Source organism: Gorilla gorilla, chromosome 2, assembly GCF_029281585.2.
Source record: "Gorilla gorilla gorilla isolate KB3781 chromosome 2, NHGRI_mGorGor1-v2.1_pri, whole genome shotgun sequence".
NCBI classification, from domain to species: Eukaryota; Metazoa; Chordata; class Mammalia; order Primates; family Hominidae; genus Gorilla; species Gorilla gorilla.
Genome location: NC_086017.1, coordinates 160,919,788 through 160,939,020, shown reverse-complemented (window position 1 = coordinate 160,939,020; position 19,233 = coordinate 160,919,788). Strand labels below are relative to the sequence as shown.

The 19,233-nt window shown below is 38.1% G+C and overlaps 2 protein-coding genes across 3 annotated transcripts in view; one reads left to right on the top strand and one right to left on the bottom strand.

Moving 5' to 3' along the window:
- Positions 1–19,233, bottom strand: part of RNF13 (ring finger protein 13) — a 214,982-nt gene that overhangs the window by 168,026 nt on the left and 27,723 nt on the right. The gene's annotated exons all lie outside the window — the stretch shown is intronic.
- The window catches only part of ANKUB1 (ankyrin repeat and ubiquitin domain containing 1), a 31,917-nt gene continuing 18,846 nt past the window's right edge, over positions 6,163–19,233 (top strand). Inside the window, exons 1-3 of the mRNA XM_055382970.2 lie at positions 6,163–6,634; positions 7,989–8,132; positions 18,768–18,984. Coding sequence (XP_055238945.1) covers positions 6,545–6,634; positions 7,989–8,132; positions 18,768–18,984 — 451 coding nt within the window. The 5' untranslated portion in view covers positions 6,163–6,544. The remainder of the gene's footprint in view (positions 6,635–7,988; positions 8,133–18,767; positions 18,985–19,233) is intronic.

Below are 19,233 nucleotides of genomic sequence, written 5' to 3'. Positions count from 1 at the left end.
TCCTTTCGCTCATTGCTTGTTTTTGTCAGATTTGTCAAAGATCAGATGGTTGTAGATGTGTTATTTCTAAGGCCTCTGTTCTGTTCTATTGGTCTATATATCTGTTTTGGTACCAGTACCATGCTGTTTTGGTTACTGTAGCCTTGTAGTATAGTTTGAAGTCAGGTAGTGTGATGCCTCCAGCTTTGTTCTTTTTGCTTAGGATTGTCTTGGCTATACTGGCTCTTTTTTGATTCCATATGAAATTTAAAGTAGTTTTTTCTAATTCTGTGAAGAAAGTCAATGGAAACTTGATGGGAATAGCATTGAATCTATAAATTACTTTGGGCAGTATGGCCATTTTCATGATATTGATTCTTCCTATCCATGATCATGGAATGTTTTTCCATTTGTTTGCATCCTCTCTTATTTCCTTGAACAGTGGTTTGTAGTTCTCCTTGAAGAGGTCCTTCACATCCCTTGTAAGTGGTATTCCTAGGTATTTTATTCTCTTTGTAGCAGTTGTGAATGGGAGTTTCCTCATGACTTGGCTGTTCGTCTATTATTGGTGTATAGGAATGCTTGTGATTTTTGCACATTGATTTTGTATCCCGAGACTTTGCTGAAGTTGCTTATCAGCTTAAGGAGATTTTGGTCTGAGACGATGGGGTTTTCTAAATATACAATCATGTCATCTGCAAACAAGGACAATTTGACAAAGCTTTTTAAAGGAACCTAAAGAGTTAAACTATAATATGTAGAATGCTACGCTTTAAACTCAGAAATAAGAATCAAGAAACTGATTTCCATTTTTGAAATGTAGAAGAGGACAGTGGACTAAAATATTAGTCACTGTGGCATGGCTGTTTCTTTTCATGTGCATCCAGATCTTCTTGTAACACTATTTTTCCTTCTCTTTCTCTCTTGTTATGCGTCATCTTGCTATTTATTTGTTTTCCCTGCATTTAATCTAATTATTCCCTACTGTTATTCCCAGTAAGCAATTCCTTTCCTAATTCATTACATTTATTTTGTATTATTTACTTTTTCCATGTTTAGCCCTACTGTTTGACCATTCTCTTTAAACAGAGCTTCCTTATTTATCAGTTACTTAATTATTGTATTTGCCCTCCCCCAATTCCCTACCTAGTCTTACTCTCCTCTCCACCCCAAAGACACATACACACATATACACACTCCACTGGAAGCTCCATGTCTTGTTCACTGCAATAATCCAGCACAGAACAGTGCCTGACACATATTAGGGGCTCAGTGCTGTTCAGCTTAGAAAATGATACTCAAAAGTATGTCACTTTGGCGTACTGAGTACTTTGAACTAAAGAAAACTGGAAGGCCTCAGAAGCAGCCTCAGAAGCAAAGTCTCTCTCGACCTTCTTCTGCCCTCTGGTTTCCCACACTTCCTCCTCCCCTGAAGGGAGTCAAAGAAACCAGAATTCCTCTTCTCCAAGGCAGGACATAAAAACTAGAACTCCTCATCTCTAATGTAAGCTATAAAATCTAGAAAGGCGACTCTCTCCTTTCTCCTTTAAAGACCCTCATTCCAGAGGGGTCCTGTCCTACACCTGGGAGGAAGGGGTGCTACACAGACAGGCCAAGAAGACTATGAACAGACAGGCCTTGCTGAGTTTTCCCCCTCAGTCAATTACCATTAGATTATACCCCTTTGTCCAATTTCATTTCTACATGGCTGTTCATTCTTCATCAAATCTAAGCATTAAAATGGTCAGTTTTCCCTGGGTCTTTGAATCTTCATTTCTGAAGTTCCCCATGTCACTAAAACTTTGATTAAATACATTTGTTATGCTTTTCTCTTATTAATCTGTCTTTTGTTATAGGACTGTTGGCCATGACCCTTATGATGGATGAAGAAGGATACCACAACTTTCCTACAGTGTGCATGTATTGAATGAATAAATGAATTAACAATATATCTTATCTCAGATCAAATGTGTCTTCACCTCCATACCTTCTATTTTATTCACACCTTTCTCATACTTCATCCTATAATACAGTCCCTGGTCCAGGTGTTTTGGACATCTGTCATCCTCCCTACTCATAGAAAATCCCTTAAGATCATATCTAGGACCAAATGTTCCAAAGACCTAGCATGTTCCATTGCATGTAGGAGGTCCCCAGTAGGCTAACTAACATAGTTTTACCACTCTTGGAAAAAGAAAAATAACTCAAAAAGGGCCTCTAGATGCTAAGGCAAGCTGTTCCTAAATTGCAACTGAGAGAATCAAGTGTAATCCTTATCATTTTAAGCTGTCTCTAAACTGCTATGAGTTTTTCAATTCTACCTGTCATTTTATTGTTACAAGGCAATTTTTAATGATATTAATCTAGCTTGTCTATTCATTCATTGTGAGGCTCTGGGCTAGGCCACTGGGGATACAAAGGAGAATAAGACACTGCCCCACCATCAGGAAGCTCACAGTCTAGTGGAGGAGGCTGTCACTGACACAATAAATTGATGCAGTATAAAAGATTCTGTAGTTAAAGAATGTATGATGCAGCAGGGGAATAGAGAAAACAAGTCAACTTCCCTGGTGACATCAAGAAGGCTTCTTGGAAGGGCTGCAAGTTGGACTCTTTTTTTTTTTCATTTTATTTCATTTAATGCATTCACATGGTTCAAAATTTAAAAAGAATAAAAAGATAATAACAAACACTGTATTAAGCCCTGGTGAGGATGTGGAGAAACAGGAACTGAACTCTCATTCATTACTGGTGGGAATGCAAAATGGTACAGTCACTCCAGAAGACAGTTTGGCAGTTTCTTACAAAACTAAACATACTCTTACCGTATGATCCCCCAGTCATGATCCTTGGTGTTTCTTCAAAGGAGATGAAAACTTATATCCAAACAAAAACCTGTATACAGATATTTATGCCAGTTTTATTTATAATTTCCAAAACTTGGAAGCAACCAAGATGTTCTTCATTGCTGGGATTTGGGGACAGGTGAAGGAAATGGGGGATGAATAAACAGAACACAGAGGATTTTTAGGGCAGTGAAACTACCCTCTATGATACTATAATGGTGGATACAGGTCATTATGTATTTGTCAAAGCCCATAAAATATACAGCACCAAGAGTGCTGTACAACACCCTAGTGTAAACTACAGACTTTGGGTGATAATGATGTATCAATCTATGTTCACCATTTGTAAAAAAATGAACCATTCTGGTTCAGGATTTTGATAGTGAAGAATACTGTCATATGTGGAGGGAGGGAGCATATGGGAACTCTCTGTACTTTCCACCCAATTTTGCTGTGAACCTAACACTACTCTAAAAAATAAAATAAAAATAAAAATAAAATCTATTTAAAAGAAAAATATAATACGATGAAAAATATTGTCCTCACCCTTGACGCTTAAGTCTCCTCTCCACAGGTGCCAAATTTTCCAGTTTTCTGAATGTATTTCCAGAGATTTTGAGGTATATGCACAAAACAGATTTATATCCATATCTATAGATATAGATACGATTTTTCCCTTTTTTTCCACAAATGGCAATGTACTGCACACTGTATTTTATACCTTGCTTTTTTCACAAAATGATATACCTTAAAGATTTTTAAATAGTGGTACAGAAAAAACTTCTTTGTTCTTTTCAATAGCTGTATAGTCTTGTATGAATGAAAAATAATTTGTTTAATCAGTTCCCTATTGATGGACATGAAAGGTGTTTCTAATCTTTTGCTATTACAAATAACTCTGCAATAAATAATGTTACACCTATATCATTTTGCAAATAAGCATATAAATATTTGTAAAAATAAAGTTCTAGAAATTAAATCGTTGGGTCAAAGAATATGTGCATTGGTAATTTTAATATATATTTCCAAATTTTCCTTTATACAGGGTTGTACCAAATCACATTCCCTATGGCAAAGTATCATTGGAACAAACTCATCAAGAATGTGTAATCAAACTTTTGGATCTTTTCCAATTTCCTGGTAAAAAATGGCATCATGTCCTTAAAATGTTTGTGGGTGCTCTGTATATATTAAACGCACATTTTATCTCTACCAAGAATTGCGGTATTTTTCTTTTTCGTTTTTCTTTTTGTTTTTGTTTGAGACAGAGTCTCGCTGTGTCACCAGGCTGGAGTGCAGTGGTGCGATCTCGGCTCACTGCAACCTCCACCTCCCGGGTTTAAGTGATTCTCCTGCCTCAGCCTCCCAAGTAGCTGGGACTACAGGCGCCCGCCACCACGCCCGGCTAATTTTTGTCATTTTTAGTAGAGACAGGGTTTCACCATGTTGGCCAGGATCGTCTCTATCTCTTGACCTTGTGATCCGCCCACCTCAGCCTCCCAAAGTGCTGGGATTACAGGTGTGAGCCACCATGCCCAGCTGCAGATATTTTTCTAACTTTATTTATCCCTGGCTTTATATCAAATTACTTTTCCATGTAGATTTAAAAAAAAAAGTTGAATTGATCAATGTTTTCTTTTACAGCTTTAGGAATTTTTATCACAGTTAGAAAGGTCTTATTACTCAAGATGATTGAAAAATCTCATGAAATGTAAGAAGACTAAAGTTTTCATGATTCAATTTTTCCCATTTAAATTTTTAAACTCGTTTTAGACTCATTTTTAATTTCTCCTGCTGTAAGGTAAAAAGTAAGGCTCCAGTGTTTTTTTCAGGTGACTACCTGGTTAATCCAACACTATTAATAATTTATCTTATTTTCCCACTCCACCTCCACTGATTAGTTAGATGTCACTTTTACCATACACTAAATTCTTTCATGTATTTGAATCCATTTCTATGCTTTCTATTTTTACATTGATTTTTCTGACTCTTCATGTGCCTGTACCATCCTGTTTTAATTACTGTAGCCTTATATTAAATTCTAACATCTAGTAGGTGAGTGCCCCCTCATTACTCTTCTTTTCCAGAGTTTTTCCAGCTATCCTTGCCTGTTTTCTCTACATGAATTTTAGAACCATCTTGCTTACATAAACTAAAAAAATCTTGCTTGTATTTTTATTGAGATAATATTAATTTATAGATAAATTTAGGAAGAATTGATGACTTTAAATAATTTTGAACCTTCCATCCAAGGTTATGATATACCTGCCACTTGTTCAGCCCTTTTTTATGTTTATTGATTGTGTTTTATGTTTATGTTATACAGCTCTTACACATTTCTTGTTAAGATCTTTCTTTCTTTCTTTCTTTCTTTTTTTTTTTTGAGACAGAGTCTCACTCTGTTGCCCAGGCTGGAGTGCAGTGGTGTGATCTCAGCTCACTGCAACCTCTGCCTCCAGGGTTCAAGTGATTCTTGTGCCTCAGCCACCAGAGTAGCTGGGATTACAGGTGTGTGCCACCACACCTGGCTAATTTTTGTGTTTTTAGTAGAGACAAGGTTTCACCATGTTGGCCAGGCTGGTCTCGAACTCCTGACCTCAAGTGATCTGCCCGACTTGGCCTCCCAAAGTGCTGGGATTACAGGCGTGAGCCACCGCACCCAGCCAAGTTTATTCTTAATACATTATCTTTCCTTTTATAAATGGAGTATTTTCTTCTATTATATTGAAAAAACAGATTCTTGCTATGTTCCCTGGGCTGCAAAGCAGTGGCTATTCGCAGGTGCAATCACAGCGCATTACACCCCCAAACTTCTGGGCTCAAACTATCCTCCCATCTCAGCCTCCCGAGTAGGTGGGATAGCAGGCATGTGCCACCATGTTCAGCTTATTTGCTTGCTTATTGAGCGGGTTTGAAATATTTTCCACCAACACTAAGTGGGGGTTGAAGGAGATAACAATGGGAAATTGTTCTAAATAACATAAAGGCAAGGATTAAAGAAAATACCAACTATATTGTGTTGCTACTCAGCAGATTCTATGACACAGAAATCAGAAGAGAAAGCCACAGAATGATTTGCCTACACATTCATCTCCCTGGTGCAAGTGGGTATTGTTCTGTACCCTGTGGCAGGATTATAAATACTGCCAGAGAACAAGTACACAAAGTTGTTATGGAAACCAGAATGTTTCAGCTCAAGAGTTATTTACAGAGAACTTTCAGGATTATCACATTCAATAAAATCAACTGTTGTTTTGCTTCACCCTGTGCTAGTGCATCCCAATCAAATATCTATTTTTAAGGGTTCTTCAATCAGCTGTACTTATGTAAATAAGAATTCAGGAGTCAGTTGATGGGGACCACATCACAAAAGTGTAATTTATGAGTAGCATTTTTGTATCACATGCTTGAAGCTTGTCCATACTTGCCTCAACCATTGTCAAGTTTGCTGGTTTCCGTAATATAGGAATAAGGTGGCTATTGACTACCGCCTTCCGCAGATAAATATTTCCTCCAAAGTAGCTGGTGTCTGTGTTGCCTGATACTGTGGCACTGTGGGACTAGACTCTTCACATTCTACAACTTACCTTTGAGGCTAGACAGTGACAGCTGCCTCTGGCTATCATTTTTGTCCTTAATTGTGAACTGGAATTTTTCTAGCCATCCAGGAGAATCTTTGAAAAAGTTGGATATTTTTTGTTTGAACAGGTAATTGTACAATGAGGATTTTCATCACCTTTGAAGGATCTTTTGAACCGTTTGATGTTTCAGCAGATGAAACTGTGGAGGTTGTCAAGCTGATGATAAAGGTATGTACTTCGTTCCCAAACCACCAAAATGTATATTAATTTAAACAATGCAGTGCATTTAAAAATGTACAAAGGGTAGAGATGCTATTGGGTACATTTTCAGCAAACAGGGAACGAAAACTATTTGAAAGTACTATTATTTGCTTACACAATAGATTTATAAGAAGATAGTAACTCTGGTAGTGTTAGACAAGAAAGCAAAAAGAGCCAGTCAATTATTAAGAAAAAAAAAAGTCTGACTTCTTTTTAGGGAATGTGTGGGTTGTGCATAGGCCAGATAATATTATTGCAATTCTTCATAAAAGGACAAAAGCAAAACACCAACTTCAGGCTATATACGTGGGACATGCCAGTCATCAGATAAATGTCTTATTTGGTGAGCAAACAACTACAAAGAACCGAAGGATTTTGGAAGCAGAGAGGACTTTAGAGAACTTGTGAGCTATGGCTTCATTTTGCATTCAGGAAAAACTGAAGCTCAGAGGGGTTGACTATCTTACCTAGGATCACAGAGCCAGAATAAGAAATAACTTTGGTATAGTATCTTCCTTATAAATTTCATATAAATGTTCATTCTAAAATAAAAAATTAAGCAAAATATTTAGTTTCTGATCATCAAATATTTAACTTGGAGATTGTCATTCCTATTTGCTAAGTGGCATTTACTGAACCATAGTTACATGATATTCAGTAGATTATTATGATGACTGAAATCTAAATCTTGTAACACAAGGGATCTTAACGTCTATGTTTTATTAACCCCTTTGGAAGTCTGGTGATGTCTACAGACTGCTTCTCAGAATGTCTTTAAATGCATAAAATAAAACAGATATGATAGAAATGAAATTTGTTATATTGAAATACATTTTCAAATATTAAAAAGCAAATGTATGATATAGTGACATGTGGACTTCCTAATTAACACATTAACTAACAAGTTCTAGCAGCTCATCTAATAACTATTGTATTTTCAAAATACAGATCAGTAGAAATAATATTTTGAAATATTTGCAACAACTATAATGTGATATGAAAACATCTGTGACTTCTATTGGTGTCAGTCACAGGTACAGCAACTACTCCTACTTTAATTTGCTGCCTACATGTATAGTTGAAAGAAAATCTCAATTTCATTTAGAGTTAATAAAATAAAGATGTAGTTTCTTCCCATCTAAATTCTACCCATAAATGTTTTGGAAGTTCTCTAAGTTAAGAGCCCCTATTTAATACTTCTTCCCTTTGTTCCAAACAATTATAATGCCCAGAGGAAAAAAATGTAGAGGGAAAAAGAGTACATTTCTGGTCTAGTAATGTAAGGATGTACTGTTTTCATAATATGCTATTGATTTTTAAGGATTATTTCCACATTCCTCTCTCTGAAGACAAACAAGGCAGGCGGTATCTGGAGTTAATGTATGCTGGAGCTGCTCTAAAGGACAGTTGGAGTCTTGCTGATGTTGGAATATCTTTCTGTTCAACTCTCAAATGCTTTGTTAAGGTATGATGGTCAGGATAATATTCGTCTAAGATATCTATCTCATTTTGAATAAAGTTGGGGATAAGTCAACCAAAGTAATTCCATAACTTAAAAAGAAATTGTCTCTTTTTGCCTTCTCCTCACTTCCGTTTGTATAACAGGTCTTACGCATGCTTTGTGCTGTAAGGGGAAGTAAGACATGGAGAAGGGATAAAGTTGCCCCCTCTTTACTCTTCTTCCTCTTGCCTCCCCACACCCTTTATTGCCTGCCCAGTCCTGTCATCTCAGAACCGATATGAAAACAAAGCCAAGGGGCAGATCTGGAATTTTGATGTGGGAAGAAGAGCATTAGATCACTTTGGTGGGGCCACAGTGATTACTGGCAGTTGAATGAGGAAGGAGAAGAAATTCTCAGTAACAATAAGAATGAAAGGGAATTTTCTACATCCAAATCCAGCCAAAGTAGCCATTCCAATTAGGTGTACAGGCAATAAAGATATTTTTTCATTTATAGAGGGTCCTTAATCAATGGTGCTTAAGATGCACGGTTGGGCTTTAAGAACCTTAAAAAACCCTAAAGTTGTAATATAAACAAAATTAATGTGCCTGGAGATTTTCTGAGTCTAAGATCCTTTATGGTCAACAGTTTTTTTAAGGAACGGGTGGTCCAAAGAATTTAAATGCTGCTGCTCTAGGGTAGAAGTATTATCCTGTGTTAGTGCTTTACCGTATGTAAAAATATGAACTTTAGGAAACTTAGGAAAGTATACATTCTCCGCTAAATGGGGCACCAAGTTTCTCATATTTAACATTTTAAAAAATTATGGTAGTCGAAATTAACTCTTTCTTTTAATATATGTTAGTACTTGACTAAATGGATGTTTAAAAGGAATACTCTGGGCTGGGTGCGGTGGCTCATGCCTGGGTGGGAAGATCATGAGGTCAGGAGATAGAGACCATCCTGGCCAACATGGTGAAACCCCATCTCTACTAAAAACACAAAAATTAGCTGGGCATGGTGGCATGAGCCTGTAGTCCCAGCTACTCATGAGGCTGAGGCAGGAGAATCACTTGAACCCAGGAGGGGGAGGTTGCAGTGAGCTGAGCTCGAGCCACAGCACTCCAGCCTGGGCAACAGAGTGAGACCCCGTCTCGAAAAAAAAAAAAAAAAAAGAATATTCTTCAATATTTATTATTAAGTAGGAAAGACAAGTCACAGAATAATGATCATTGAATCATCCCATTTATGTAAACAAAAGACCATATTTACATACGTTTTTAATGTTTTATTTTCTGCCTCTTTTACTCAGAAAATGGAAGTATAACATTACATTTCAAAGGAGACCAAATTCCAGCCACTTCTTAATGTCTTCTCTTTACATATTTAAATATATTTCCATACTAGGTTTTTGGTGCCGTACAGGATCAACTCTCTAAAATTTCCCAGAATTCTGTAATGCCAATCATAAGGTTCAAGACTTTTTATTGTTTGCTTGCTTAGAGATGGTAGTGTAAGTTCAATACTAACATTTGAGCTGACTGGAAGAATCTGATGGCTTTTCAGGGATGTAGACAAGGTTTTTAACAGTATGGATAGGATACTTTTATTTAACTAAGGATTGATTTTATTTTCATTATATAACATTTTAAAATTTATTTTTGACTAGGTAGTATGTTCACATGGTTCTCAATTCAAAAGGAACAAAAAGATACACAGTAAAAAGTCTCCTGGCCAGGTGTGGTGGCTCACACCTGTAACCCAGCACTTTAGGAGGCTGAGGTGGGAGGATCACCTGAGGTTGGGAGTTCAAGACCAGTCTGGCCAACATGGTGAAACCCCATCTCTAATAAAAATACAAAAATTAGCTGGGTGTGGTGGGCACACCTGTAATCCCATCTACTCAGGAGGCTGAGGAAAAGAACCACTTGAACCCAGGAGGCGGAGGTTACAGTGAGCCGAGATCACCCCACTGTACTCCAGCCTAGGTGATAGAGTGAGATTCTGTCTCAAAAAAAGAAAAAGAAAAGAAAAGAAAAAGAAAAAACTTTCCCTTCTCTGGCCCCCAGTTTCCCTCCCCAGATGCAACCTATGTTCACAGTTTTACTTACAAAAACATTTCCTAAATTCTGCCAATAAAGCATCATATATCACAGTGATGCAAGCTTCACGCTGAACTCTTTTACCTGAAGTTTTAAACTGCTAATTCTATAAATAAAAAGTAGGGGTAAAAGAGGTTATTCAGTGAAACCAACCTGAGCAAGATGGTGAGACCCCATCTCTACAAAAATATTTTAAAAATTTTCCGGGTGTGGTGGGGCACACCTATAATCCCAGCTACTTGTGAGGCTGAGACGGGAGGATCAATTGAACCTAGCCTGTACAAGAGAGTGAGACCCTGTCTCAAAAAAAAAAGAGGAGTTTATTCAAGAGAGCCAGGGCAGAAGTCACAGGACTGGACAACACACAGAGTTTAATTAAAAACTCTCAAGTTCCCTAAAATTTTACTAACTGTACTCTTCATGCTGTCCAGTAGAATCACATTTAGAGAATATCCCAGGCCTCAAAGAATGCAGCCATACCAGCTCTATCATGCTTGATCTATCTCAGGTTACCAAGGCTGATTTCCAAGTCATGTTAGTTGCTTTACTGAATAATTAAATATATACACATTTAAGTAGTACCTTCCCTACTTAACTATGTTTAATCATGTTACTTTGTGAAAGTTAGTTTGCCTTGAGAGAGATGGAAGATGCCACAGTAAGGGAGGGAATGAATCCCTGAAGTGTGTCTCTTTAGCATCTCTAAATTTTGGTACAACTTAGAAATATCATAATGTGAACCCAAAACTTTTGTAAAGTTCAAAAACTTGGCAAGTAAGTGGTTTTTCTTTCTAAAAAGGTACAAGTAGATATTATGTCTCATGAAATAAATCCAAAATAGTTGGCTTCTTTATTGTGCTCATATTTTTGTGTGCTTACAAGGTTCTGCGTGTGTGAAAAAGAGAGAAAGACACTGGATAAATACAGAGATTATCTACTGTTAAATACATTCTTTAGACAATGCTTTTTCCAGCTTCCCTGTATATTATGCTTTTCTTTTAATGGTAATATAGACACATTTGGAAAAGAAATGGAAATAAGGGTAATACAAGAATAGTGGGAAAAGAACATTGTATTCTCACCACTCCTATTCAACATAGTGTTGGAAGTTCTGGCCAGGGCAATCAGGCAAGAGAAAGAAATAAAGGGTATTCAATTAGGAAAAGAGGAAGTCAAATTGTCCCTGTTTGCAGATGACATGATTGTATATTTAGAAAACCCCATTGTTTCAGCCCAAAATCTCCTTAAGCTAATAAGCAACTTCAGCAAAGTCTCAGGATACAAAATCAATGTGCAAAAATCACCAGTATTCCTATACACCTATAACAGACAGAGAGCCAAATCATGAGTGAATTCCCATTCACAACTGCTACAAAGAGAATAAAATACCTAGGAATCCAACTTACAAGGGATGTGAAGGACCTCTTCAAGGAGAACTACAAACCACTGCTCAACGAAATAAAAGAGGATACAAACAAATGGAAGAACATTCCATGCTCATGGATAGGAAGAATCAATATTGTGAAAATGGCCATACTGCCCAAGGTAATTTATAGATTCAATGCCATCCCCATCAAGCTACCAATGACTTTCTTCACAGAATTGGAAAAAACTACTTTAAAGTTCATATGGAACCAAAAAAGAGCCCGCATTGCCAAGACGATCCTAAGCCAAAAGAACAAAGCTGGAGGCATCATGCTACCTGACTTCAAACTATACTACAAGGCTATAGTAACCAAAACAGCATATATAGACCAATGGAACAAGACAGAGCCCTCAGAAATAATATCACACATTGACAACCATCTGATCTTTGACAAATCTGACAAAAACAAGAAATGGGGAAAGCATTCCCTATTTAATAAATGGTGCTGGGAAAACTGGCTAGCCATAAGTAGAAAGTTGAAATTGGATCCCTTCCTTACACCTTACACAAAAATTAATTCAAGATGGATTAAAGACTTAAATGTTAGACCTAAAACCATAAAAACACTAGAAGAAAACCTAGGCAATACCATTCGGGACATAGGCATGGGCAAGGACTTCATGACTAAAACACCAAAAGCAATGGCAACAAAAGCCAAAATTGATAAATTGGATCTAATTAAACTAAAGAGCTTCTGCACAGCAAAAGAAACTGCCATCAGAGTGAAGAGGCAACCTACAGAATGGGAGAAAATTTTTACAATCTACCCATCTGACAAACGGCTAATATCCAGAATCTACAAAGAACTTAAACAAATTTACAAGAAAAAATCAAACAACCCCATCAAAAAGTGGGCAAAGGATATGAACAGATGCTTCTCAAAAGAAGACATTTATGCAGCCAAAAGACACATGAAAAAATGCTCATCAGGCCGGGAGCGGTGGCTCATGCCTGTAATCCCAGCACTTTGGGAGGTCGAGGTGGGCGGATCATGAGGTCAGGAGCTCGAGACCATCCTGGCTAACACGGTGAAACCCCGTTTCTACTAAAAACACAAAAAATTAGCTGGGCGTGTTGGCGGGTGCCTGTAGTCCCAGCTACTTGGGAGGCTGAGGCAGGAGAATGGCGTGAACCTGGGAGGTGGAGCTTGCAGTGAGCCAAGATAGCACCACTGCACTCTGGCCTGGGTGAAAGAGCGAGACTCCATCTCAAAAAATGAATAAATAAATAAATAAATAAATAAATAAATAAATAAATAAAAGCTCATCATCACTGGCCATCAGAGAAATGCAAATCAAAACCACAATGAGATACCATCTCACACCAGTTAGAACGGTGATCATTAAAAAGTCAGGAAACAACAGGTGCTGGAGAAGATGTGGAGAAATAGGAACACTTTTACACTGTTGGTGGGACTGTAAACTAGTTCAATCATTGTGGAAGACAGTGTGGCAATTCCTCAGGGATCTAGAACTGGAAATACCATTTGACCCAGCCATCTCTTTACTGGGTATATACACAAAGGATTATCAATCATGCTGCTATAAAGACACATGCACATGTATGTTTATTGCGGCACTATTCACAACAGTAAAGACTTGGAACCAACCCAAATATCCATCAGTGATAGACTGGATTAAGGAAATGTGGCACATATACACCATGGAATACTATGCTGCCATAAAAAAGGATGAGTTCATGTCCTTTGCAGGGACATGGATGAAGCTGGAAACCATCATTCTCAGCAAACTATCGCAAGGATAGAAAACCAAACACCACATGTTCTCACTCATAGGTAGGAACTGAACAATGAGAACACTTGGACACAGGGTGGGGAACATCACACACTGCGGCCTGTCGTGGGGTGCGGGGAAGGGGGAAGGACAGCATTAGGAGATATACCTAATGTAAATGATGAGTTAATGGGTGCAGCACACCAACATGGCACATGTATACATATGTAACAAACCTGCACGTTGTGCACATGTACCCTAGAACTTAAAGTGTAATAAATAATAATAATAATAAAGAACATTGTATTAACTTTTCCTTCTTTGGAAAAGAACTCTTATGGAAGCCATAATCAATATTTTCTACGGTATATACCTACAATTTCTATTAATACAGGAGCCAGTCCTGACGATTTATTGCTGATGCTGTTGCGGTTCACTGTGTTCCTATAAACCATAGCATGAGGCACTGCAAAAGTGTATGTTTTTGTACAACATGCAGAGGCACTATCACTTTTGCCCTCTTCATTTTAACCTGTGTTATCATGGAAACGATTGCTTAAGTTTTGTCCACTGTTTTCACCCAGTGCTTAGAATAGTACTAGATAAGATATATAGTAGGCTGTACATAAATAGGTATTAAATAAATGAATTGATAAAGGTTTGAGAGGTAAATTATGGAAATTAACAAGATGGTATATGATTGTCTGCAATTCATAGCAAGGTACTGAGATGCATTTCAGGGATCCATTCTCTCCCTTACTGTGGCATATCCCATTTTTCTCTACTTTTAGGGCAAAGCACTCCCCAGTATTCTTGGCTTTTCCCCTGACCAACATCATGGTTCTTAGTTGGAAGCAGCAGAAACAAAGCCTAGATAATTTAAGCAGAAAATAAGTATTGAAAAGCTATTGAGTAGTTTTCGGAAGATTGGAGAATCAGTCTTAGAGTTTATGCAGCCAGAAACAACATCTAAAGCACGCCCCAGAACTAATCTGGGAAGGTCACCACTGCAGGCAACACTGAGCCCTCAAAACAGGCACTGGACATGCTGCCAGCCCTGCTGCCAGGCCGGCAACTTCAGAAATGCCATTGCCTAGAGACTTTCCTGTGTCTGTTGCTTCTCTGCCTTATTGGCTCCTAATTCAAAGTGGGGGTGGATAGGTAGGTCTGATTGGGAGCACCCTGTCACATGTCCGTGCTCTACTGCAAAGGGGGCAACTATCCAGCAGGTTGTGCTTTTCAGAGCGTGAAGTGGGCTCAGCCTCCCTAGGACTCCTTCTGGTTTCCCTGCCTCCTTCTATAACCAGACTTGTACCAACCAAGTGCTGGGGTCAAAACATAGTTAATCCCTCCTGACATCCCTGGAATGTTGTGAAAAGCTGTTTTATGCTGAGAGATTGAGTTAACTGTAGCACCATTGAGTAGATGTCTATCAGATAAGTTAGAGAAGTTTGTACTATCTTGACAAGTCTAAATTTGATTCAAAATGATAAACATTTTAGCTTTCGAGGGGTACTGTTAATGTATAAACACCAAAATCCAATATATGTGGTTTTACATTTATGCATTTTTATACACAAAAACATGTATAAACATGTTTCTTTAAAATTTACACATGAAAGCATGTTTCTTAAAAATGGCCCTCTTTTCTAAGATGAGTCATAACAAAAGGTATGAAAAGAATCTGGTGAAGAAAGGTGTTCCAATTCAGTGTCCAAGACTCCACGGATAATCTCTCCAGAATGACTACCACACAAGAGGAGAAGTTTATGGAGACATCTCACTGGAATTCATTCGGTTCAACAAAAACAAATATTACTTCCCCTTTTGTTCACTCTGGAATAGTTCAGCAAGCTTCTGCTTACTTAGTGCTGTAACTCCAAAACAGCAAAATATAAAAAAGCAGAACTTGAGAAAAAATACAGCAGTACATTCAAAACTTTCATTAACTTGTTTTCTTTCAGTCAGTTCTGTTTAGCTTTTCCTTTCTTATTGTTAAAGTACATGTATGAATTTACAGTAAGTTTGCATTTGTTTTTTGAAGGTAAGCATGGAATTATTCTCATGAGATAGAACGTATTTGTTTTTATTGAAAAGTAAGATACTTTGTGTATATCTCTTGGGTTGGTTTGTTTGCATCTCAGTTTGTTTATAAAGGAAAAAGTCTAATTTTGTACATGTCCAACAATGATTTGTGTGTGGTATTATTATTTAATAGCGTCTGACTTCCTTGGTTGTGACTGACCAGCCTTCTCTGATTCAGAATACTTGGGGAGGAGTATCATATAGACAGAGAGGTAGAGATGCCTTCTCCTATGTGGATAAGGTGGATTAGCAAGTTGCTATTAATTGGCATCTACCTACTCCCTCGTCATACAATCAAATTAGAAAATATCGACAACTAATGTGCCTCACTAGAACTCAAAATGGGTTTTCCCATAAAAACAAGGTTTATACAAAGGTGAGTACGTAGAGTTAAAAAGTGCAATGAGAATCATTATCCAGATACATTATTGATTAAAAAGGCCTGGGATGTCATTCAACATTTATTATTTATTTATGTGATAAAAAGTTCCTGAGCACTTAAAAAAAAAAATGAACAGACTCGGCAGGTGTTAATTTTCTTGAGATTTAAGAACCTGGCTTCATTAATAATTAGTAATATTGGCCGGGCGCGGTGGCTCACGCCTGTAATCCCAGCACTTTGGGAGGCCGAGGCGGGCGGATCACGAGGTCAGGAGATCGAGACCATCCTGGCTAACACGGTGAAACCCCGTCTCTACTAAAAATACAAAAAATTAGCCGGGCGTGGTAGTGGGCGCCTGTAGTCCCAGCTACTCGGGAGGCTGAGGCAGGAGAATGGCATGAACCCAGGAGGCGGAGCTTGCAGTGAGCCGAGATCGCGCCACTGCACTCCAGCCTGGGCGACAAAGCAAGACTCCGTCTCAAAAAAAAAAAAAAAAATTAGTAATATTTTCTTCCTTGCACTTTTTATTTTCATCTAAAGATTGTCAGATCAGCTGGGCATAGAAGCTCACTCCTGTAATCCCAATACTTTGGGAGGCTGAGGTGGATGGATTGCTTGAGGCCGGGGGTCCAGACCAGCCTGGACAACATAGCTAGGCCCCGTCTCTACAAATAAGAATTTAAAATTTAGCTGGGTTTGGTGGTGAGTGCCTGTACTTGGGAGGCTGAGGTGGGAGGATTGCTTGAGTCTAGGAGTTTGAGGTTACTGTGAGCTCTGATAGTGCCACAGTGTTTCAGCCTGGGCAACAGAGTGAGACCCTATCTCAAAAAAAATGCCAGATATTTTGCAGTTCTCCCTTGTTACTTGTTCCAGAGTCAGTTATATGTATACTAAGTTATACATGCTTATCTTTATAGATATAAGTATACGATTATTCATATTCTGAGAAGCTTCTTTTTAACTTATCTAACCTCACATACCTAGTTAACTTAAGAGTGACTTGAGAGCTGGGAATGGAGGAGAATTCTTTCCCCAGCTACTCAGGAGGTGGGAGACTGCTTGAGCCCAGAAGTTCAAGACCAGCCTGGGCAACATAGTGAGCCCTAGACTCTAAAAAAAAAATTTTTTTTTAAAGAGTGACTTGGGACTCTGTTATTTTGTTTGCATGTTATTATATTTGGATTTATTTTGTCATTTGTTTGCATTTAATTTGTTATTTGCATTTAATTCTAAATATAAATTAGGAATTTTTAAAGAAATAAAAAAGAGCTATTACATAAAATATAATTTTTCTCTCTTTCCCACTATCTTTTTATTCAGTTTTCGTAGGAATTTCTGCCTGCGCATAAATATTATCTACATTAGCTTGAACAGATACTTCCCTTATGGAACCATAGGAAAGCACGGCATGGCAAAAGTGAAAGAGTGAATCCTATGTCCTTTAAATTTGTATTGCATGGGTTTATAAGAAACTATCATGAAAAATTGTTCTAAGCACTTTAGGCTCAGTGGGCAGCTCAGCTTGCTGATCTGGCTTCATGCACAGCCACAGAGGGACCGAAACTGTTCCTAATCACTTCAGTCACTGAAATGGGCCCTAGATCAAAGTACTGCAGCCTTAAATTTCATCAGTAACATCACTCCTCAAAGGCTTTTTGAAAAAGGTCTGCATGTTGACCATACTACTGCAATCTGTTATGTGGGAGAGGAGCATTTAATTTATTATAAGTCTGCAGGATTGGGGGGGCCCTGAAGGAACCGGAGAGGGATTCTGATGGAAGAAATAGAGGAAGGAAATAAAGGAGGGGCAAGACAGCATTGACAGGTTGGAGCCCCCTGAAGAACCTGAAGGCCAGATACCAGGTTCTGAGAGAGTCCCGCATTCATGGGCATTCCGTGACAGCGCCATGCACTGACATCTGCCAACCCAACAACAGGCCATTGCAGAAAAATATTATTGTCCTGAATCTGCTAAAGAGGAAGTAAAGTCAGTTTCATTTTTCATGAGAAAAGTGGAAATGATAATAATCTTTTCCTCCCCACTTGCTTCCCATTTTTCCTATTCGCTGTATTTTGAGTTTCGGTTTGGCTTGTTTAAACTGTTGTTAACAGAAGGATTAATATTTTCCTCAAACTTTCCATCTTAACTCTACTTCAGATATCTCAATTCTGCTTGCTTTCCTACTTAGATTACAAAATGAAAGAAACAAAATAAACTTTTCTAAACCTATGTTTAGTATTTCCCTTTTTAAATAGTAAAAGTAGGCCAGGTGCAGTGGCTCGCGCCTGTAATCCCAACACTATGGGAAGCCAAGGTAGGAAGATCGCCTGAGCCCAGGAGTTTGAGACCAGCCTGGGCATCATAGTGAGACAAAAAAAAAAAAGGAAGACAGACAAGAAAGATAAACAATAAAAGTAAATATATTTGGCTTTTAAAAAAGTCAAACCATACAGACAATGAAAAGCACAAAATGATAAGCAAACACTCCCTCCCACTCTCAACTCAGTTCCACTTGCCAGGAATAACCTCTCAGAAAAAAAATAATAATAATTGACTGAAGATTTCAAATCCACAGTATTCCAAATTAAAGTACTGCACAACAGAGGAATGTTTTCTAAACTAACACCTCCATAAGCACAGGATGGATATAAATTATCAACACTCTTATGTATCTGGGTCTGTAGACTAAGAAGTCAAAGGGTCTCAAAGCCTTGCCAAGTCTTTTTCACTTCACTCAAACAGGGGGACCTGTTAATATCTCAGGACATAAGAGCTAGACTCAGACCAGAAGGCAGAGAACTCATCTGACTATTGCTTTCACATTAACACCCATGTCGTGGAGCTAGAGGTGCTCAAAGCTACCCCCTGAAATGCTTGGCCCTCATCTGAACCTCCAGACAATAAGTTCCCTCCTTTTCTTTCCCTTTAGGAAGAAGACAAGCCTACTCTATACGTGTTCAATGCTGTAACTCAAGACACAATGCCAGTAATGGAGAGCATTTCCCTTCTTGATAAAACAGTGTCTGATCTGAGAACACTGGTAACTCTGAGATGTGGCCTCCCCGTGAGTGTCTACTGTCTCCGAACCCCAAGGGGCCTAGAGATGTATGATTGCAACACCCTCAAGGACTACCAGACTGATATTGGTACTGCCCAGTATATTTGATATCAGCTACCATTTGGCACTAGGGTCCTTTGATACCAGATTTTGCAGCTTTTCAAGAGAAAATGGAAATCTAGATTTTCATATACAATCTGTTAACTTTATTTACATATTCACTTTAAAACAGTTAACACATTTACATAGTTTAAATATCAGAAGTGAAAAAGGATGTGTAGTGGTAAGTTGCCCTCCCTCTCCTGGCCCTACAAGCACTTAGTTCCCTCCTCACAGG